We start from the raw sequence: 25238 nt of genomic DNA on the forward strand, positions 1-25238 counted from the left end.
TTCGCCCTTCCGGACCCCACCCCCCCTTACACAACAGTTTCCTTAACTACGAGTACGACAGGAGAAGCTAACTTAAAAAACCCACCTAACCTATGCTAGAAGCCGTGTCCTTACCCAGGGGGGCTGCGGCCCCCCCGGACCCCCCTTACACAACATATTTAAGATCCGTAGACCATTTCCAAACGTTTTTATTCTATACAAGATAACAGTCGGAGCGATAATAAGCAAATTAGGACGCTTGGCCGTAGCGCTACAAACTACCCTTTACGAATAATGCAATGCATTGAAAATCTCTCATTTTAACAAAACGACAAAATTAGTTAAATTAAGCTATGTTACTATTCTGAACTAACCTGTGTTGTAGACTGGTGGACTAGCCTAGGCTATATCCATAGCAAGGTGTAGCATATCCTACACCTCATCTTGTACATTAAAAACACTTCAGCAACAGCTTTTTAACAATATATAATTTCCTTCCATAGTGGGAAAGGATTAAATTTGATAATACAGTACGTAACTTAGCGTTACTGTATACACAACGTACACAAACATACGAACAATCACTAAACACAGACATTGAACGTAAACAATCAGTGTTGCCAGATAGGTTAGTCTAAAAATCCCCAGGTCATGATAAAAAATCCCCCAAAACAACAAAAAATTCCCATTTCCCCAAATATATTTTCTACTGATCACGTAGGGCATTACCAACATAGAAATTACTCGATTTTTCATATAAGTGCAAGTTAACTAATTGCAACAATATAAAGGTTTGATCATATTTGTTTATTCTTCATAGAAATGTGTACAGAATATCCCCCATCAGACACCCAAAATCCCTAAATCTAGGGATAAATTTCCACATCTGGCAACACTGTAAACAATGCCTCCTCTTTCAAATTCATTTTGGTCACGAGGGCTCCAATTCATTAACGGAAGAGTAAAATTTTTAATTTTGTTTTAATTTAGCTGTATTATCTTGCTTTCTTGGGATTGATAAGTAAAACTTAATAATTACACACAGAAGCTCGTAGCTACAATATCACAACAATCTAAGTTATATCAAACGATATTTACACAGAAAATCAAGATTTTTCAAGATAATATAGTTAAATCCTTAATCCCTAAGACCTCATTTAAGGCCAGATGAGGCAAATTTCATGGGAAAAATACACAAATGAGATGTATAACCTACACAAAGAAGAAGATAATACAAAGCATTTATTTCCGTGCCCAAAATTAGGACAGGTAATGAAAAAAGACATAAGCGTAGGTATTTTTACGTTTACGTTGTTGGGTGGAGGGATTCGCCTTTCCATCGGCACCTCCTTGGTTTTCTTCTTTATTCTAATTCTTTTATTTTCTTCTCTCTTTTCTTCCACATTTGATAGATATATTTTTTCTTTTCTCTATTCCTTCTTTCTTGAACAGCACGTTTCCTATTATCTTCTTCTTTTCTTCCTCATACGGCTGTTGCAATTCCACTATTTTTCTTCTTTCGTCGCTGAGGTCTGGACATTCGAGAATGAAGTGGGAGAGGTCTTCATGTAACAAAATAAGAGAAGGTATCTGGCTGTATACACAATAGGTTGCAAAAACTGGTGATAGCAAGGTGTTATCCCAACTGATTTCAAAGGTGGAATGGGATGAAATTAAAGATTAAGAATTTTGAAAATAATGTTGTTATGGTACAGATAAAAAAAAAACTTAATTACATTAAGTATAAGCTTAGAAGCTTTGCGCCTGTTATGTGATAGAGTACCCGCAAACTTATTTTGCGGAGTGAGCAGTTATCACGAGACAATAAAAGGATCTCTATAGAAAAACGTATATTGTATATTATGTACCAACCGTGTGTCACACGATCGTACATAGTTAATTTGTTTATATATTATGCTTGTATCTTCGCTCTTCCCTCGCACTAAAAAGAACCAGAATAAACATGTCTGCTTTTCTCCTCTGTAACAGTGTCAATTTTTTAACATGAAAATTCTTGTTGCTTTAAGATTTTGTATATAAAGGAGAGTGTTCTACAATAAACTCACTCAGTTGCTTTCAACCTGTCTTTGAGTCACAACCTTCTCCTACCCCGTCACAATTATCTCAGCAGTGTTATTCTTAAACTAAACTTAAACTTGTATATTTATTGGCTTTTTGCTTTTTAAGTTAACTTTTAAATCGTGATTTGATGTAATTTCCTATAGTCCATTTCTTTTATCGAGGCAGATTTGCACCGACCTGCAGCGGTGCCCTTTTAGCTCGGAAAAGTTTCCTGATCGCTGATTGGTTAGAATTATCTCGTCCAACCAATCAGCGATCAGGAAACTTTTCCGAGCTAAAAGGGCATCGCTGCGAGTCGGTGCAAATCTGCATCGCTAAAAGAAATTGACTGTAGTTAATCTCGTGTTGTAAAAAAGGTCAATGTCACTTTCATTATTCAACTGCTGAATCGTAAGAGAGTTTCCAGTGCAATAAACTTCCACAGCATTGGTCACTCCGTACTTTTACACAAGCGACTCATCGACAGTGTATCAGATTCCTTCATCTATCTTGCATTTTGAGATATAGGAGGTAATGGAAATTGAGGTTACACACATTACATATGCAAACACACACACACACACATATAAGTAATTATAAAACCCATTAGAAATTAAATATAAAGGAGAAAGTACCATTTATTTTCGTATATTCGCAATGAAAATGTACTGAGAATATGTGAAAGCACTTGGTACTTTCCCATATATATATATATATATATATATATATATATATATATATGTATGTATGTATGTATATGTATATATAAGGTAGGCCTATCCATAGATAATTTCACAAATGAACAAGATTATATACCTACAGAATAATAACTGCACAAATAAACTCAAATTTTCTTCTCAAAAAAATGAAATCACCATCAATAGGCTTCAATCCCCAAATATGTAACTATCTCTTATCTATTCTTCTTCCCCAGAGGATGACGAAGACATGCTGCTCTACAACGTATCCGCAGTCGCGAGGGAGCAAGTGCTGGGGGCGTGGCTCCACCTGCGGGGGAGCTCCGGCAAGAGTCGGCTGGCCCCGCGTCTAAGACCTTCCAGAATCCTCGTCTACCTCTTTCCCGAAGTCACCGGCAGGTACCAGAGGCACCCGGCTCCCGTCATGACCCATACCCTGAGTCCCCACCAGCAGGTAGAGATGCACTTCCTCCTCGTCGTTGTTTAAGTAGGTCTTATGCCGGTGGAAATCTAGATTGCATGGGTGACTTTGGAGTCACCTAGCTGGACGGTTAGATAAGCAGTGTTGGTTTACTTAGTAATGACTGAATAGAGAGGATGAGTATACCAGCGGAAATCTAGAATGCATGGGTGACTTTGGAGTCACCTAGCCGGACGGTTGAATAAGCAGCGTTGGGTTACTCAGTAATGACTGGATAGGGAGGATGGGTATACCGGCGGAAATCTAGAATACATGGGTGACTATGGAGTCGCCTAGCTGGACGGTTGGATTGGCAGGGTTGGGTTACTTAGTAATGACTGGATAGGGAGGGATATTTGTTAATTTTTAAGGGATGATTTAGCTTTAAAATCTTTTAATCACTATAGTTGCCGCAAAGATTCTGGGCGAAATAAGCCTCGCCTCCTGATGACGTCTTAGCTAATCAAGTTGTATCCAATGTTAGCAGCTGTCACAATCCCTACAAATTTCAAGCTGTTAATGCAGGAAACAACATGATTAGCTATGACATCATGAAGGGGGTGGGGCTTACTTCGCCAGAATCTCTGCGGCGACTATAATCATGTTTTACCATCAAAATATTGTTTATTACTATCAAATTTAGATTATTACTCTACAAACTATCAATTTATATCGATATCAGCTCTATTCTGACTCTTTCGTAACTCCATATTCATACCATTCCTCTTATCAATATCTATTGAATTTATATCACTCCATATTGACTCTTTATCCTTACCCTCCCTCCATACTAATAAGTTTCCCTTGCTCTCTACTCTTGACTTCCATGATTTAACTCCTCGTCTCTACTCAATGTCATTCACTTAATCTTAATCCATATTGAGCATGCCTGAAATAAGTCATTAATAGATTTTACTCCTGACTGATTATTCTTCTTTTTCTTCTAGATGCATTATCGTCTAGTATGTTTTCATGTGGTTCCCACTCTTTATTTACCCATTTATCCTTACTCCATATTCTCTCTTCTACTGTTCCTCCATATTGACTATTCTACTCTAAATCCAAAATAACCTCTCAGACTTCAGCTTATAATCTCCCCTTTAACCTCACTTATTCTTGACCATTGTACCTTCTATCCAAATTAATACTTTACTGCAAAGATCCAGCACTGAACCTTTCTCTCTCGCCCCAAAGGAAATCGAGCTTACCCGCGCCGTGAAAGAGGTGGTGGAGGACTCCGAGAATGGGCGCTTCAACTGGGGGCTGATGGGCTTAAGGGTGGAGGAGATGAAGCGCGGACGCTACGTCCCCCGCTCCCCCGAAAAGATGGCCAGGCGTCCGCCCTTGCTCTTCGTCTACAGCAGCGACCCGACCTTGCTCGATCTGCAGGCACTAGGGGCAGCAGCCCTTAACCTCAGCAAGGCAAATCAGGGTCATTCCCTGACACGGACGACCAACCTTAAGAGGTACATCAGAGGTACTGAGGAAGGTGAAGACACTACCCTGATTACAGGTGAGGATAGAAAACACGAGAGAGTAGTTATGGCAAAGTTGAGTTTTTATTTTGTTGTATTTGTATGACCTCACATTGATAAGCATGCAGGACTTAAATGTTACACTGGCATTGAAGAAACATGAGTTTCGTGAAGTAAACTTTAGAAGCAACTGGCTAAAAGATATTGGAAGAATAGTTTTGTATTGAACGAAGCTGAAATTAGTCAAATCAACAAAACCTTTTAAATTTCATATTTTGTTTTACCTTTTCTGTCCCTAGAACGCAACAAGAGGGCCATAGAGTTTGGTTCCTTCGATGACGAGGACATTGATGAAGAAGACGGAGATGACGAAGACGACGCCGAAGACATAGAAGGATACGCTGTAGAAGAGGAAGACGAGGAGGAAGAGGAGGAGGAGGAAGAAGATGAAGAGGAAGTAAGGAGAGAAATTGAGAGTTCCTCCACTCGCAGGCAACGCAACCGCCACCATCCCCTTTTCACCAATGAACTTCCTGTCCTTCCCAAAGTGAGATTTAGTTCAAACTATATGCTAGACAGCTACTCTGTTTATGCCACTTTCTTATGGACATTAGCTTTGAAATAATTGTTGCTCTATATTGCTCTAAATATTGGCTTGGCACAATTACATTCTACATGAGTTCTTCAGGAATTGAGCCCTTTTTGAGTTAGGAAAGATACTTTAGCCAGTTGATATCAGGGTTGAATAGTCTTTTAGAGACTATGAGTACTGGTTTCAATGTATGTAACAATTACAGCTCTAATTTGATCATTGCAATTATAATAATCATAATATTGCTCATTTACTATTCTTAATACTGCATAAATAATATTAGGATTTCATGTATTTAACAAATGATATTGAAGAATTTTCTAAACAATAGTAATGATTATACATTATTACTAATTTAAGTATGATAGTAATATTAATGAGGGTCTCAAGGCTCATTGATTAATGAGCTTATCTCACCAACGGGAGACACTACGATAAATCCTTTGGGAAGGAAAACCCACTGAGTCACTGTGTCTCTATTATTATCTTTATTATTAATACTTGCAAAGCTACAACTCTCGTTGGAAAAGCAGGATGAAATAAGGGATCCAACAGGGAGGAAAGGAAATAAGAAAACGAATAGAATAGTGTGCCTGAGTACACCCTTAAGCAAGCGAACTTTCTAACCCAAGACAGTGGAAGACCATGGTACAGATTCTATAGATATCTACAGATAAGGGGAATAGGCCAACTGTCGTAAACTATCATTCCGACTACCCAATCCGCAGGCATTCCCAACGGAACGAAAGGCCGAGGGGAGCGAGACGAAAGCGCCAACCAAACGCCACAGGAGACGCAGAAGGAAGAACCACAGGAAGCGCGGGAAGGGCGAGGACGACAACCTGATCCCGCTGCCGGAGAACTACTCCAAAGTGAAGTGGGGCGAAGCCGAGAGGAGGAGGAAAAACAAGAGGAGAAGAAGAAACAGAAGGCTGCCCGACGACTGGATGGCCGCTGCTCAGGTAGTTTACAAGAAGGGTCTTCGCTCATTTCTTTCTTACTCTCTCTGGCTTAAACTGAATTGATTTTCAATGTACGTGTGGTCATATTTTGCTAGCTGCCTGTATCAGCAACAGTATTGTGCGCATGCCTTCATACCGTACCTTGTTTACTATATTTTGTTTGTGAGACTCGGATACCTCGTAAATATTAAATATCTGCTTAATTTGAAATTTTTTTTTGGATTAATTATGTATTACTTTGAAAATTATCAATGAGATTTCTTATATTCAAAATATATATTGCCAGATAGTGATTCTTAAAACGAGTTACATTTTCAAAATGTGATATCAATTGACTTGACTACAACATTAAGGCTTTAATTGTGACATGCTGATTATGTAACATTACTTAATCACAAACATAATCAATAACTGTTTTTTTTTAAACTATTCCTCTCTCCAAAAGGAATAGCATGGAGTAATTCTAATGATTGGCCCTACCTTTGTCTCCCCGCCCGCAGAACACCCTTAGCAACGACGCAAACTCCGTTCATTTCGGAGCTGGTCTACCCGGTGGGGTCACTCCGTCTCGCCCGTGTGGCAAACACAAGTTGGAAGTGAATTTCAAAACCCTAGGGTGGGACCATTGGATTGTCGCTCCAGTCGTCTTCGATGCATACTACTGCGCTGGCGTGTGCCCGAACCCGCTCACAAAGGTAAATAGGAAGTTGAATTGGCATGTTTAACCCCATGACATCTACAGTAAAGAGATAGGTTTCACTGTGTGTATATATATATATATATATATATATATATATATATATATATATATATATATACATATATATATATACATATATATATATATATATATATATATATATATATATATATGTATATATATATATATATATATATATATAAATATATATATATATATATATATATATATATATATATATATATATAATATACATATATATATATATATATATATATATAATTTATATAAATATATAGATGTATATATATATATATATATATATATATAGATAGATATATATATATTTATATATATATATACATATATATATATATATATGTATATATATTAATATATATATATGTATATATATTAATATATATATGTATATATATTAATATATATATATATATATATATATATATATATATATATATATATATATATAATTTTAAAATAGGCCACAAATACATCTTAATATCTACAGTAAGTCTCTCTGCCTCAGGATCGAAGACCAAAGGAATAGCAGTCGACTGTTACCTCAGTTTTAACCCTGCTAAGGCTCGAATCCTTGGCTGACCAGAGATTCTTATAAGATTTGAATTTCTCCTTGGGTCTACGAAACAATATATATATATATATATATATATATATATATATATATATATATATATATATATATATATATATATATGGGCTTCTGATTTACCATTCTATCTAGTCAATAGCTCCAATAATTTCCACGTAATGAGGCAATTCACAGATATTCACAATTAAACCCATCAATAGTGCGTCTAGCTTTTCTTGTTATCCAAATACATTTCTTTCTCCAAACGCTGAGAGAGAGAGAGAGAGAGAGAGAGAGAGAGAGAGAGAGAGAGAGAGAGAGAGAGAGAGAGAGATTCTTTTTAAATTGAAACGCCGCAGTAGTCAATGTAAACAAACACTTATTCCCACGCTGTTGGTGGTCTCCTCTCTCTCTTTTTACTTTTCTTTCTTTCTCCTCTTCGCTCTATCTCTCCACGCAAATCCGTGATTCGTGCAGGTGTGTCGAGGAGGAGTAGTTAACGAAGCCACTAAAAACGTGGGGGCATCAATAATGACGATAATAATAGGCGACAATCATAATTCTAGCCTCCCCCTTGGTCATAAAGACAGGTCGGACAATAGGAGTCCCCTGTCCGAAGCGGGTCCGTGTTGGGATAAAGTTGGCCTCGGGCGCTTGAAGTACGACACTGCAATTGACGCCTGACACGGCCCTAAATATACAATTTAAGAGGGATATCAAACGTAAAGTGCATTAAATGATGCGTAATGAGCAACGCGCGAAGAGCAATGTAACCTATATACGTCTGAATGACGTTGAAATTAGCAACCTTTCAACGGGGGAGTAATTCTTCGCGCGCTTGCATTCAAACATGGACGAAGGTTTAGTAATCTTAGTTTGACAATCGCGCCTTTTTTTTAAACCTTTCAAACATGGATGAAGGTAATGTTTAATTAAACATATTTAGACCTCAAACGAAGGTTAAAGTTTGACAATTAAGCCTTTTAAACATTTAAGTCCACATAATTGACTTAATATCACACTAGATATTAAAATCATAACGGTTATGCGTCACACACAAATGGACTGTGAACGAAGCCATTCTTCGCTCTTTTATGAGGAAAGAATCCACAGGAGAGAGAGAGAGAGAGAGAGAGAGAGAGAGAGAGAGAGAGAGAGAGAGAGAGGAGAGAGAGGAGAGAGAGAGAGCTGAGTGGGCACTTCAGCAGGCCCCCTAAAGTCCTATTACAGGAAACATCCCACCCTGCTGCCTACGACGTAAGGACTGTGAGAAGATGTACAGAAGAGACATTGTGGCTTTTCCAGTAGACATTTTTATTGAGTCCTTTGTGTTTCTTTTTTTTGAAAGATAGAATAAGAGAGAAAGAGGACTTGCTTCTGTTTCTCTTATTGGCTTAGTTACGTCTTCTTCCCCCACCCCCCTCCCCCCAGCCCCCGGCTTCGTCCACAATAGAGGTCCAGTGGCATTTTTAAAGGGCCATTTCGTTCGGACGCTTACAATAGGACTAAAACTTATTTAGGATTATTGTGCAATATTGACGACATATCCATTCTCTCTCTCTCTCTCTCTCTCTCTCTCTCTCTCTCTCTCTCTCTCTCTCTCTCTCTCTCTCTCTCTCTCTCTCTCAGTGCTGGTTTTGCTTATTTTCTACCTTTTAATTCATAGTACCACTGTTGAATGGTCTTCCGGACCCAACGCTAATCATTACGGCCCACATTTCTAAATCCGAAAAATCACGAAAGGGCAAAATCGCCTTTTAAAATAAAGAATGTTATAGAAGTACATACACATACATATACCAAGGCACTTCCCCCAATTTTGGGGGGTAGCCGACATCAAGAAATGAAACAAAATAAAAAGGGGACCTCTACTCTCTACGTTCCTCCCAGCCTGACAAGGGACTCAACCGAGTTCAGCTGGTACTGCTAGGGTGCCACAGCCCACCCTCCCCCATTATCCACCACAGATGAAGCTTCATAATGCTGAATCCTCTACTGCTGCTACCTCCGCGGTCATCTAAGGCATCGGAGGAAGCAGCAGGGCCTACCGGAACTGCGTCACAATCGCTCGCCATTCATTCCTATTTCTAGCACGCTCTCTTGCCTCTCTCACATCTATCCTCCTATCACCCAGAGCTTTCTTCACACCATCCATCCACCCAAACCTTGGCCTTCCTCTTGTACTTCTCCCACCAACTCTTGCATTCATCACCTTCTTTAGCAGACAGCCATTTTCCATTCTCTCAACATGGCCAAACCACCTCAACACATTCATATCCACTCTAGCTGCTAACTCATTTCTTACACCCGTTCTCACCCGTTCTTATAGAAGTAAAAGAAAAACAAAACAGCGTTTCAAAACATCTATAAAGTCTTGTTGGATACTTACAGATTTGATTAATTATAAAACTAGAGTAGGCACTCAGTAGAGTGCAGACCTCCGTCAGAGCAGCTTATTTCCCGACCTTTTAGACTGATTTAGATTATTTTATTTCGTTCGTGACCTTGACCTTTGACCTTCCAAAATGTATTCATTTCCAGCTCTTTACATAAGTTTAATAAAATCCCTGCAAGTTTCATTACTTTACGAGTAAAATAGGCACCCTTTGGTTGATGACCGGAATTTGACCCCTTGTTTGACCTTGCTCATACACTTGACCTTGACCTTTGACCCTAACATGTATATATTGGCGTGGATTTTCATACACTCAAATATAAACCAAGTTTGAAGTCTCTGTGCCAACGATGTCCAAACTTATGACTGATTACGTGAATTGGACATTTTGCTTGACCGTGACCTTGACCTTTGAACTTGACCTTCCAAAATTTTATAATTTCCAGCTTTATACATAACAGGTAATCCTTGCAAGTTTCATTATTCTACGATTAAAATTGTGGCCAGGAAGCTGTTCTCTCTCTCTCTCTCTCTCTCTCTCTCTCTCTCTCTCTCTCTCTCTCTCTCTCTCACACACACACACACACACAGGGGGTAAAACATAACCTCCTTGCAACTTCGTTGACGGAGATCAAGATAAAATCAATGTATTTTCCTTGTAAAATTTCGACTTTCTTATTTATGCCAATTGGTTTGCACGTGCAATATTCCTCCCTGATTTATATCTGTTAATTTGTATATTAAACATTCTTTGTTACCGCGTGTTTGTTAATACGTTTGTAAGAAAAACCCTAACGTATCTACAGTATGTATACACATAAGAAGCCTTATAATACACATTAATGAAGTCGAAAGTACCGTGAAGTCTCTGCAATAAAGTGAGAAATAAATACACGCCATTATAATCCATATTTCACCAACCAATAAGGTTTGAAATCGCCTAACTCGCCAGCAAGAAGAACGTTCCGCGCGTTAATCGCCTCTATGCAAGGGTGTCCTTAGACTCACATTTCCCTCTCGGAAGGATGTCTGCTCGAGGACGTGTTGTAAATCTTTAATTGTGATAAACGACTGAGTATTTTTCACTTCTGATATCATTATACCGACGAACATTAATTAATAAGACATCTCTGGTGGTCTGATAGACTCATTCGTTATGCTCGCAACGCTACGCTGGGATTTTATTGGATGCGTCTAGGTTGACAAACTTCCGAATCAACTTGATATTTATCAAATTTTCTTCTATTTCCTTCATATATATTCTTTTTATTTATTTTATTAATATAAATTTTAAATTTTAATATTTATTTCATCTTTTTTATCATGGCTAATGTCGATTTTGAACATTTCAAAAATAAATTTATCCTTAAAATACAAAACGAACGCCTCCATTGCATCTCGTTGGAGAGTTCGTTTGTTTGTTCGTTTCAGATTATTCTACCTGATGTAAAACACGGGCTCTTGCGTTGGCAGGCCATAATAGAAGAGTTATTTGAAAATAAAGATTATTTATACAAACTCTTTAGGATTACTGGACCGAGAAAAGAGCTTCGGTCTGATCTCTCGAGAGGCAATTACCATATGATATAAAAAAAGTATATTTTCTCAATACAAATAATGGGAATAAAGTCATCGGATTTATTCTTCGTAAATTACTCGCATAAACATTAAGTAGCTTTAGTCAACGTTGTTCCTATATTTCAGCGGGAAATAAATCCGATTTAAATCCCATATTGCTCTGTCGTCTTTTCAGAAGACTTAAGAAGTTTAACAGGGGGAAAGATGATGAAGAAAATTGTTTTGTTTTTGTGTGTTTGTGTGTGTGTGTGTTTTTTTTTTTTTTTTTTTTTTTGTAGTTCTTCATGATTATTCCTCGTTTGTCTTTGTTTTCTTGCTGGGGATGTATTTGTTTTTGACTTCTCAGTGTTTGTTGTATTATTTTGCAGTTATCGAAGTTAATTCAACACAATATTTCTTGACACCAGCTGATGGTGGTGGTATCACGGGCCTAGCAAAAGAGAAGAGAGAACTATAACACTCAATAATGGCTTTTACTTTAACACACACACACACACACACACACACACACACATATATATATATATATATATATATATATATATATATATATATATATATATATATCCCTGTCACACTGAGCCGCATTGCTAAACGTATAGGCCTAATAATAATAATAATAATAATAATAATAATAATAATAATAATAATGAACTGAGAGATCTCTTAATAATTCTATTAACTCTGAATTAAACAAAGATAATAATTAGTTAAGAAAAAATGCACCAAGCCTTAATCTAAAAATAGATTTAGTCTTAATCATTAACCCATTTTCAACAGGCCTTAGGATCTCGAAGCGAGCTGCAGTGGACGGGGGGAGGGGGGGGTAGTCCCAATGAAGACCTATAGTCTAAAAAGAAAGATGAGACTCGTATAGACCTATAAATGAACATAAACCGCCGTAGATAAACCGTTAAACCGGATGCTGTTCCAATAACGACTTTTTAAAGGCTCTTTCTGAGTTAGGCGAAGTTTATAGCTAGCCCGAGCTATTACTATTAGTCTAGTTGCTATCAGACCAATAGGGGCGGTTCTTTCATTTCAATATGGAGTTACGTTCGCTTTAATTATGGTTTGGGTAGGTCGGTTGACTAGGCCTAGGGGTGTTAGTTTAAATCTCTAATATGGAATGAGCCTTTTTAATGGTGTGGGTAGCTCTGTTGACTAGGCCTAGGGGTGTTAGTTTAAATCTCTAATATGGAGTGAGCCTTTTTAAAACTTTTATATGGAGTGGGCATTATATCAATACGGAGTAAGTGTTGAGTCTGGGTAGCACTTCAACATGGATTGATTAATATGGAGTCACTTTAATAGTAGCCTAATACGCTTATGCAATATGGAGTTCCTCCAATTGGTCTTAGTCTTATTAATTACAGACATTGTCTTTGAAGGGCTTTCATTACTGCTAAAGTTTTGACAGTATCAAAAGCTTTCTCATAGTCTATAAATGCCATATACATTGGTTTGTCATATTCTGTTGATTTTTTGACATAAAGGTTTAAAGGTCGCTCATGAATGGCAGAGGCAAGGGACAGTGACATTGCCCTAGCAATCAGGAGAATGCCCTAGAGACTGACCATATATTATATGATCAGCGCCCAAGCCTCCTCTCCAGCCAAGCTAGGACCAGGGAGGACCAGGCAGTGGCTGCTGATGACTCAGCAGGTAGACCTATAGGCTCCCCCAACCCCCCCCCACCTTAGCTCACAAGGATGGTAAGGATGCAGAAACTAATGGCACTAACGAGTCTGAGCGGGACTCGAACCTCCCGACTGGCAAACACCAGGCAGAGACGTTACCAATCAGGCCAATCAGTTATTTGTTGAAAACCCAATTCTAAATCCTGTCTATTATCTTTGTTGATTAAAGTCTAGCTGTCTTTCTGTTCGGCCTAATATGATCTTTGTAATTTACAAAGTTCATATAGATATTTACAAATTGTAAATATATTATATATTACCGAGGGTAAACTTATTGAGCGATATATTTATTTTCGGGTCTATTATGTCACTTTTTGTGAATTAGGTTAATGATAAACTTTTTCCAAGCTGTAGGTATAGAGCATTCTTGCAAACATTTTGTGTATAAGCCTATGTGTGTTAACAGAAACTGCATCATATTAAGAATATATTATCTCACAACCCCTTCATACGAAAAAAAAATATAATTTTTCTTTTAAAAAATTAAGAAATTTGGGAGGAAAAATCGTTCAAAATATAAAACGAAGCAGCCTTAAGAGAGAGAGAAAAAAAATAGTTAATTAAAGAAAGTCGATGATTGGGCCGCGAGTCATTTACCATAACCGTTAAACCATCGACTTCTAACAATCAGACTCTCTCTCTCTCTCTCTCTCTCTCTCTCTCTCTCTCTCTCTCTCTCTCTCAAGAGTTTTGGAGACAGACGGACCCTATAACCTAAAGAGAAAAGAATAATAGAAATATTATGAGAACAAAAGAGCCTAGCCGGGTGAAGCTTAAGGTTGGCGGGAAGATAGTGCTTCAAGCGACAATTATCTTATTTTTATATATATTCTTTATCATTATTGTTATTCCCTCGACGTCATTTCATCTATTGATATTTTCAGAATTTCATTTTGAGTCTTTTAGGATTATTTGATAAATTAAAGGCTTGTTTGATACGTAGGTTTAATTCTTTTTTTTATTTACAGTTTCGGTTCGAACGAAAAGATAGGCTTAGGTTATATAGAAAGCCTTAAATTAAGGCAGGCGTTCTCTCTCTCTCTCTCTCTCTCTCTCTCTCTCTCTCTCTCTCTCTCTCTCTCTCTCTATATATATATATATATATATATATATATAATGATTATTCCCACATGTTTACCTATTCAAAAGTAGAACTCATTACAGTCAAATGAGAGAGAGAGAGAGAGAGAGAGAGAGAGAGAGAGAGAGAGAGAGAATATCCCTTATCACCAGACGCCCGATCATCCATTAAAACCTATCACGTGTTAATGTTTATTTTCTATCGTTAACTGCTAATTAAGATCAAACCCCCTCCCCCCTTTACCCAACTAGGGAGGGGGGAGGGAGGGGGAGGGGGGTAGAAGGAACGAGTTGCTGTTACACTGAGATCTGCTATTTCATTCACTGGGTGTTTATTCAACACACACACACACACACACAAATTACTTATATATACTGTATATATATATATATATATATATATATATATATATGTGTGTGTGTGTGTGTGTGTGTGATCATGGTGAAGGGTAGATGGAGATGGTTTGGACATGCTCTTCGCACTCCCCAAGAGAGATTAGTTCATCAAACTTTCAACTGGGCTCCACAAGGCACTAGAAGAGTTGGAAGACCCAGACCTACATGGGTGAGGACTACGAAGCGTGTAGTAGGAGATGATGAATGGAGAAGTATTGATTTAAAAGCTCAAGATAGAGACGACTGGCGAAATCTAACCGAGGCCCTTTGGCGTCAATAGGCGTAGGAGATGATGATGAGATGATGATGATAATGAATATGATGATGATGATGATGTGTGTGTGTGTGTGTACGTACATACACCGTATATAACCTAACACACACACACACATATATATATATATATATATATATAGAGAGAGAGAGAGAGAGAGAGAGAGAGAGAGAGAGAGAGTATATACGGGTGTGTATGTTGAAATACATCGCATGAATACAATACAGTTAATAATACATTAGCCAAAAATTCCATGAATAAATACAACTAGGCCTACGCCACACAGTAAAAAATAATGTATCATACAGTATCTAATACATCGGAAACTACATAGAAAGAATACAATAGCACGAGATACTGAATAATACAGTGGAGAGATAAAGAACTAAAATACAGTGAAATTGATACATTAACAACAACAACAATAAGTCATAACAACAACAACAGTAGGCTCTAGCGTCAGCCATTGTTGCACAATCGATCGGTTAAATATTCAAGGGAGGCCTATTCCAAATGGCTTCTAATAGGCCTACTACTACCACCACTGAGTAATGATGTGTTATCAGCCACTGGCGATAATGAGTGGGAAAACACAGAGAGAGAGAGAGAGAGAGAGAGAGAGAGAGAGAGAGAGAGAGAGAGAGAGGGTGAGGGATGATTATAATACAAACCTACAATAATAATAATAATAATAATAATAATAATAATAATAATAATAATAATATTGCTCATTATAAATGGAGTAACTGTACACACAAACACACACACACACACACACACATATATATATATATATATATATATATATATATATATATGTACATATATATATACATACATATATATATATATATATATACATAATATATATATACATATATATATATATATATATATATATATATATATATATATATAGAAGAGTTGGAAGGTCCAGGCCTACATGGCTGAGGATTATGAATCGCGAAGTAGGAGATGATGAATGGAGAAGTATTGCATTAAAAGCTCAAGATAGAGACAACTGGAGAAATTTGACCGAGGCCCTTTGCGTCAATCGGCGCAGGAGATAATGATGATATATATAAGTGTGTGTGTTTGTGCGTGTATGTATGTGGGAAATTGAATGTATGGCTCCTTCGAACAAAACTACTTATGGTGTGCATACAAAGTTGATGCCTAATCAAGACAGAATCATGATAGTCCCTCTCCCAGATCGAAGCTCATCAGACAGAGAACAAGGCAACGAGGGATCCACGAAGACCTTCTCAGCCTTTGACTAAATAGTCTTTAATAAAATACAACATGTCTTCACTGTACAGGAGGATAAATAAGAGAAGTGAATCCAAATAGCTTAACCCTTTTACCCCCAAAGGACGTACTGGTACGTTTCACAAAACTCATCCCTTCACCCCCATGGACGTACTGGTACGTCCTTGCAAAAAAAATGCTATAAAATTTTTTTTTATCATATTTTTGACAATTTTTTGAGAAAATTCAGGCATTTTCGAAGAGAATGAGACCAACCTGACCTCTCTATGACAAAAAATAAGGCTGTTAGAGCAATTTAAAAAAAAAATATACTGCAAAATGTGCTGGGGAAAAAATAACCCCTTGAGGGTTAAGGGTTGGAAATTTCCAAAGAGCCTGGAGGTAAAAGGGAATACAGCACAGTATTAAACGGAAAATCTATTTTTGGGCTCAGGCAGCCATATCGTCCTGATGGAAGTTCCTTCTTAGTAGCTTCCTAGGTTATATTTAACTAGTTAAATATAACCTAGGAAGCTACTAAGAAGGAACTTCCATCAGGGCGACATGGCCTGAGCCCAAAAATGCTATTTGTGGCAGCATGATAGGCTAGGAATTAAGGCTGCCTGTCCACAGAACACTCTTCAGTCTACGATGGCTGCCACTATTTTGTGATGAGAAATGCAATGCACGTGTTTCTATGGATGCCTGCACATGAGCCAGTTTTTAGTGGTGTGATCACAGCTTCTCTCTCCACTTTTTCGTGGCACCACGAAACACTGGTAGCCACCATCCACTGAAAATTGGCCGGTGTGTGGGAGCCCTGATGCGGTATCTGGGCCAAGGTGCCTAGTAGTAGGTGGACTAGGTGTGGTGCAGCCAAGGGTTAGAAGTTTTAAAGGCTTCATATATTTCTAATGGAAATCCAAAGAGAAAAAGTACCTATTTTGTTCCTATGGGAACTTTCAAAATACCACAGATGTACACAGAATATGTGAGAAGAGGGAAAGGTCAGTTTGAATGGGGAGTTAAAGGGAGAGAATAGATAGATGGAACCCACCTTACTAGACCTACTCTAATTGCGAAGCCTGTTACGTATGACTCTCAAACCGATGTGTCGATCACAACATTTGATAATATGAAGCTGACATTGGATAGACAATCTAATAAGAGGAAATTTATCTTAGAAAAGAGTTGATATGAATGCAAAACTATTTAAAGAATAATAATCAGTTATATATACTATGAATCTAGGTTTTATTTTCTTCTTTCCACCATGTTAATTATAAGACCAATATTTTCAAACTTAAAGTAGATGGGTAATTACTCAACGTCATTACTGAATTTCTTACAAATAGGCAGTTTCTTTACCTTATAACTGTTTAAATGATTTGCGTAATATGCAGATGATGCTACTCTCTTTGCACCAATCCGGTATTCTGAGGACAGACCTGTAATTGGTACATCTCTTAACAGAGACTTAGCAAAAGGTAGAGGTTGGTAAGAATCAAGGTGGATGAATATAAACCCTAACAAAACGCAAAGTATGATTAATTGTCAGTGCAGGGCAGCTGATCGGGACTACGGTCTACTTTAAAAGCCAAAGCAAAGTCCTTCAAAAAGAAGGCATCCGTGTTCATCCCCACACAAATGGGGAATAAACCTTAATAGAAGAAGAAACCTATCTCTTTAAGGTCATTCAAATCCTTTGAAATCATAGTTATGAACATAAATGCAATATGGATGGTCGATAGTAAAATTTCCTGGAGCCTTTGTAGGGTGACGGCCAGATCCCGTAGAAAATGGGAATATTCTGAACTGTGGCCGTCGTTCTAAAAACGATTTTGGCGGGAGAAGCTAACTTAAAAAACCCACCTAACCTATGCTAAAAGCCGTATCCTTACCCAGGGGGGCTGCGCCCCCCCCCGGACCCCCCCTTACACAACAGTTTCCTTACCAACGAGTACGACGGGAGAAGCTAACTTGAAAAACCCATCTAACCTATGCTAAAAGCCGTGTCCTTATCCAGGGGGCCTGCGCCCCCCGGACCCCCCCTTACACAACATATTTAAGATCCGTAGACCATTTCCAAACGTTTTTATTCTATACAAGATAACAGTCGGAACAATAATAAACAAATTAGGACGCTTGGCCGTAGCGCTACAAACTACCCGACAATTTCCTGAACCAAATTCATTGACGACTGGTCAGAGAGCTGTGCGGTTTGTGTGAAGAGGAGAGGAAAGTTTATACAAGTTGTGTGTACCACAAAAGTGGTGGTACTTGGTGAAGTCAATTGTTTATTGACTCAGTCAGGTTCCCAAAGGAAAAGGAGACAAAGGATACCTATGATATTCCACATCAAGATCATTACTTAATCAATCTGAAGGCTTCTGTGGCCTCATTTTGAACTACTAATACCAGCACCAGCACCCACGGGGCCTGTTGCATGTTTTAAATGTCTTAATCATATGCTTAGTGATGCTCTTCTCTCCTTAATTCTGGCCTACAACTGGCAAGTAAGGATAACGACCCTTCCTGCAACCCCACATAGGATGTGTTCTCCTAAATCCGGAGGATTCTTTAATGAATGGGTTTAGCATCCTAGAGTTTACTTCATAAATATAATTTATTTTTTAATTCTTAACTTATCTGTAAATAAACTAACAGCATTCTCCTATTGCACAGAAAAGTGGTCCCATTATGAATCAAAGAATCTTAAATACACTTGACTTCAGGGGGACATTTGACACTTTCCTCACTGGGCTATTTTTCCCTGTTGGAGCCCCTGGGCTTATAGCATCTTGCTTTTCCAACTAGGGTTATAGATTGGTTAGTAATGATAATAATACAAGTTCTATATAATTATAATACTATGATGTTGTTTACCGTGTTGTACGATACCAAAAAAATACCATCACGAAGCATTAAATACTTTTCATTTTTAAGAAAGTGGCATTTTACTTTTCATAATCTCATTTTGTTTACCAAATGCTCTTCATCACAGGCTTATCCTTTTATTAATTTCGGTTTCATGTTCTGGGGAAAGACTTAGTGTCTGTCCTAAGTAAGTATATTCATTAAGAATCAGTAAACGTTCCTTTTCTGACACAGGAGAGTCAGCTGGTACGTTGTGTAGTTGACCATTGCTTCTTCTTGAAGCGACTGTACAAGACAATGCGTAATTTATTTAAACATATTTACTATGCAGGATTTATTAAAATCCTGCATCTTCCCACTCTATTGAATAGTGAATATCAAGGTTGATTCCCTGTATTTAACATAACTGTTATCTCTTTTTCACTCTAGCCTAGCTGGCGAAGTGAGAAATTATGTGTAAGTAACCGTTTTGTCTGGCGCATTCCCTGTTTAGATAAAGTGGTGATGTTTATTATTTATTTCTTATTTATTAAATGATAAGGTAAATCTTTATATGTGAATGGTATCTTATTATATTCCATAATTTCATGTATCTTGATTCCATAATTGCTAAGTGACAATGCATCTTCTAGTCATGGATGGTGTTTTGTTATAACCTTCCTTTGTCAACTTGACTCATTTTATGTTTACGTTTCATCTTTCATGGAGATATTTATCGTGATAGATTCTAGAAGATTTAGACTGTATTCTACTATGGGCATGAAGTCTGGATGTCAAAATGTTTCGTGGAATTGTTTGTAGAAGGCCACTTTTTTATTGTTTTGTTCTGATTTTCTTTGAATTAGCATTACCTTTGCATTTTAGAGCAAGAGTGTGTTGTTTACCTGGTCACTAAGATACACCAAAGCATAGATTAGTTGTGAAATACCTTTAAGTAAACCTAAAATAACATAGGATTATCCATTATGATGTGATGTCATGAAGATATCCTGTCTGTCCTATCCTTTACTGACAGAGATCATGTTCTTCAACACCAAACTATTACCCTAAAGAACTCTTTGACTTTCCTCAACAACGGATCATAAGCACCTATGACCATCTACTTCCCTTGAAGACCGACTACTGTCCAATTCACCTCTTTTCTAGACAGCTATTCACAACTGCAAAGAACGCACCACTACCCATGGCGTTGACATGTCCAATACATCTCCTCTCTTGGGAGTCTTTGAATATAATGTAATAACCTTTAGGCTCAACTGATTTCTAATTCCTTTCCTTTCCTCAACAGCAAATGAGTGGGAGCAACCACGCTATCATCCAGTCCATGATCTATTCCATGGGCCTCCGTCCGGAAGTTCCAGCTCCCTGCTGCGTTCCAGAGAAGCTGGACGGACTCACCGTTCTGTCCATGGACTCGGACGAGCGCTTCATCCTCAAGACGTACTCGAAGATGGTTGTGACGTCCTGTAGCTGCCAGTGAAGAAGAAGAAGAAGAAGAAGAAGAAGAAGAAGAAGAAGGAAGGTGATGAGAAGAGGAAGGGGGAGGGATTCTATAGGTGACAGGAAAGAAACAAGATCAATAAAGCTAGGGGAAATGGTGCAGAGTTGGAATAAAAGGATAAAAGAACCTTAGAGATCAGAAAAGTTAACTGTAGAGAGTTTAAAAGGTAATCCTGCAAGGATAACATCCTTCACCATCTGAAATGTAGAAAATAAACAAGCCTGTAGCTCAATAAATGCTGATACAAAGACAGTACCTCATGTAACCAGCTAAAGTCAAAGACAAGACTAAAGTTTAGACATCAAACATTGATAAAAGCAAAACCAGTTCTGAAAGGAACAATAAAACTGCAAGTACCTCAAAAAGAGGATTATTACGAACTCGGTTTCCACTTTTTTTATTTAACGACAACAATATTTCACTCTTGAACTCTTAAGAAGGTGTTACATGAACTAGTATAAATGTTGAAATGAGCACCTATAAGTAGCTTAGTAAAGATGAGGTCTCAAGAATTTCCACCTGTACTGGCTACAAAATGAGCACTCCTTGGTCAAAGTAATGTCACATAAACCTCAGGTTTTGCCGCCAGTACACTTCTGAGTAATTTGGTAAAGCTGATGTCACAAAAACCTCAGCTTTTGCCACCAGTACTAGCCACGAAATGAACACTCCTGAGTAATTTGGTAAAGTTGATGTCACAAAAACCTCAGCTTTTGCCACCAGTACTAGCCACGAAATGAACACTCCTGAGTAATTTGGTAAAGTTGATGTCACAAAAACCTCAGCTTTTGCCACCAGTACTAGCCACGAAATGAACACTTCTGAGTAGTTTGCTAAAGTTGATGTCACAAAAACTTCAGCTTTTGTCGCCAGTACTAGCCATGAAATTAACACTCCTGAGCAATTTGGTAAAGTTGATATCACAAAAACCTCAGCTTTTGCCACCAGTACTAGCTACGAAATTAACACTCCTGAGTAGTTTGGTCAAAGTAATGTCACAAAAACCTCAGCTTTTGCCGCCAGTACTAGCTACGAAATTAACACTCCTGAGTAATTTGGTAAAGTTGACGTCACAAAAACCTCAGCTCTTGCCACCAGTACTGACTACGAAATGAACACTCCTGAGTAGTTCCGTGAAGCTATCACAAAAATTCCAGTTTTTGCCACCATCATTGGCTAATTTCATGCTAAATATAGAAGTGCTAAAAGATGCCGAACTTGATAAGTCTTTACTTATCACTGCCCTTTGACTGTCATGACTATTTTTCAATCCTCATTTCCTGCAATTAAGAATCGGCCTGCCATAGGCCGCGTCGTTTCATACCAAGGTGCTGACATAGTAGAAACAAACATTGGTCAGTCAAGAAACCTCCGTTTATCATTTTGGCTAAACAATGTTTTATCATTATTATTATTATTATTATTATTATTATTATTACTTGCTAAGCTACAACCCTAGTTGGAAAACCAGGATGCTATAAGCCCAGAGGCTCCAACAGGGAAAATAGCTCATTGAGGAAAGGAAAAAAGGAAAATAAAATATTTCAGGAAGAACAACATTAAAATAAATATCTTCTATATAAACTACAAAAACTTTAACAAAACAAGAGGAAGAGAAATAAGATAGAAGAGTGTGCTCGAGTGTACCCTTAAGCAAGAGAACTCTAAACCAAGGCAGTGGAAGAACATGGTATCAAGTTCATTAATCCATGTACTTGTGTGCTATTCGTCAAAGCTGCTTTACTTTTCAAAGGATGACAAACAATGCTATTTCCATCAAAGTGCTGAAGTAATGATGGTAGAAATTACCTTTTAGAAACTTGTTGAAACGATGCTCTCGTCATTAATTACATAATAAATTGGTAGGATTATGGCTGAAATTAATGCTATCTGAGAACTTGTCAAGACAATCTCCTTGCTTTTAAAAATAATGATGTAAACATTGATGAGCTAACAAGTATTTAGGACACATAGGAACTAGAAAGGTGGGAGTTGTTTTTTGTGGAACAATATCACTGATACAAAATAAATCCTCACCAGGATAAGAATTTATGAAATCATCCAGGGATACTAAGATCTATCTCACATTACAGAAAAATGATTGAATACAAAATGACCAAATGAATCGTACGTAACGATGGACCATGAATGAATCGTACGTAACGATGGACCATGAATGAATCGTACGTAACGATGGACCACAAATGAATCATTTGATCAGAACAGTGATTAGTGATTCAAATGACACTGAAGGATAGAAAACCTTTCAATAACTTTAAAGAATAAAGAGGATTGAATCCCTTAAAAGAGATTTAAAATTGTCACTTACAGTGGGGTGGCAGAAATCTGCATTCATACTGTTATACATAAGGTCTATTTCAAAGCAGAAATGCACCAATATGGTAAGAAATAAAAAGATAAACAACAAACACATACACACACATACACACACACACACACACACACACACATATATATATATATATATATATATATATATATATATATATATACAGTGGGCTCCTAATTCCCCATCACCTTGCCACGTCACGTCAGTATATATATATATATATATATATATATATATATATATATATATATATATATATATATATATATATATATATATATATATATATATATATAATTATGATTATATATATATATATAGATATATATATATATATATATATACATATATATATATATACATATATATATATATATATATATATATATACAGTGGGCTCCTAATTCCCCATCACCTTGCCACGTCACGTCAGTGTCTCGTGACCTTGACCTATTGAGCACAGGGTGGGCGTTGGCGTGAAAAATACCTAATATTCCTAATTGAGTCAATACAATAACTTGATTTTCATTACATTTTAAAGACACTTGATATTCAATTGAAATAAGGACATTTCAATTCAGTATAAAAAAAATCAATTTTGATCGTATAAAAATTATCTATCCTGAATTCGGATTGACTTCAACTTGAAATTGATAATTAACCATAGACAATTGTCTTTTATAAACATTTGTAGATTCAAGTTTTTATACATAGAATTTTTCATTATTTTTTTTGTCACTAATAAAGTGGGTCATTATCAAAGAATTAATTCTAACTAGACAAAATATTATAGTCTATATATATCTGTCTGTCTGTCTGTCTGTTTTCCTCTGTTCAAAATAAACGGATAAAAAATACATATGTAAAGTTAAGAGAGAAATAGTAAAGAAATAAAAATAAAAGATTTGGAGGTAGTAGAGACATATTTATATACTTGAGTTGCATTTTGGGTCTTATTGTGACCATTTGCTGCATGCGCCAAACTCCTAATTCAGTAACGATTAGTTATTTTACAACACGAGGGCTTTAACATAATGTTCACCCTCCATTATGTCTATGGTTGGTTATAAACCATTGCAAAAAATGATATATAAAATACAACAACCGTGAATTAGATGAAAGAATAATGAAGGATCATTACCATTTTTACCTCCAAGTTTTTTCCTTCCACCCTCTCCTATGAGAGCTAATACCAGAAGTTTACTTTTAGTACAGTTGAGGTAGGCCTATATGATACTCTTAGCGTTGATGTTTCGTAAGTGACTTGCATAATAGCTTAGACCCACATAATTCTACAAGTAGTGGATTGCTCGTCATGAAGTTCGTCCTGATCAACTTGTTGTCGTAAGATCTGGCCCGCGTGTGTACAGAATCATATCCGTACGAAGATATACGTACATACGTGTGCCGTCTATATAAGAGTTGTGTGTCGTTTGAATGCTAGCCTAACAGGAGTGAGAATGAGGCGATGTATGAAGGGAGGGCGGGAGTTGGCATTACAATAACACTGTCTGCTGGCTTTCCGTTCCACTTACTCAATTTAAGGTTTTTTCTTTTACTTTAGGTACGAGAAATACATATTGTCACATTTAAAACAAGCTCGCTTTAGTTGCTGCCATGATATGAGTTCTTTGTCCTCGGTAAATTAGTCAAAATTTTTCTAGACACTTCTAAATCCGCTACATAATTTGGCACAGATTTGTGGTCCACGCTTTTACCATTTCTTACATTATAAGTTGCCTGTTATGTTAGAATTGTAGAAGTAATATATATCTTACACTTCTCCCACTTATCACAAACATGAACACTGTTTTGAGATGAAAAATTATATCAACATATTTGTATGATCATAACTGCATGCATGCCTACATTACAGAAAAACTGTGGACATCCAAAATATGTAAATTCACCCTTTTTCACTTATTTGCTCGGAAGAAGGGCATATGACACACTTAAATTGCATAGCAAAACATCTTTTATAGAACTCTATAGATGTTTCGGGATTGTTCCTTGTTTTAAAATGTGACATGTTCATGTAAGCTCTCCATTGAAGAGTTTTAATCTAGAGATAGAAAAATATATGAGAATGTTTCCATTTGTATTGCCATCTGTATATTTGTACTATAGAGCAAATGTTTGTATATTAACGAGAAAGAATGTTTGGTTCTACTAATCCATGTTAGATTTTAGTAATGTTTCTGTTCTACGGGATATACTGACAGGCGTTGCGTGGGCTGTTCTAATCTGACTGAAGATTGATAGAAGCAATGAAATCAAGCAAAAGGTCTATCTATACATAAAT

The 25238-nt window shown here is 37.0% G+C and overlaps 1 protein-coding gene across 1 annotated transcript in view; it reads left to right on the forward strand.

The window, feature by feature from the left end:
* Positions 1-21027, forward strand: part of LOC137625345 (uncharacterized) — a 544968-nt gene extending 523941 nt beyond the window's left edge. The window contains exons 2-7 of the mRNA XM_068356186.1: positions 2975-3192; positions 4393-4711; positions 4973-5220; positions 5994-6227; positions 6728-6922; positions 20374-21027. Of these exons, the coding sequence (XP_068212287.1) occupies positions 2975-3192; positions 4393-4711; positions 4973-5220; positions 5994-6227; positions 6728-6922; positions 20374-20565 (1406 nt within the window). The 3' untranslated portion in view covers positions 20566-21027. The remainder of the gene's footprint in view (positions 1-2974; positions 3193-4392; positions 4712-4972; positions 5221-5993; positions 6228-6727; positions 6923-20373) is intronic.
* Positions 21028-25238: the final 4211 nt, after the last annotated feature.

This window comes from Palaemon carinicauda, chromosome 32 (assembly GCF_036898095.1).
Source record: "Palaemon carinicauda isolate YSFRI2023 chromosome 32, ASM3689809v2, whole genome shotgun sequence".
In the NCBI taxonomy this organism is placed as follows: Eukaryota; Metazoa; Arthropoda; class Malacostraca; order Decapoda; family Palaemonidae; genus Palaemon; species Palaemon carinicauda.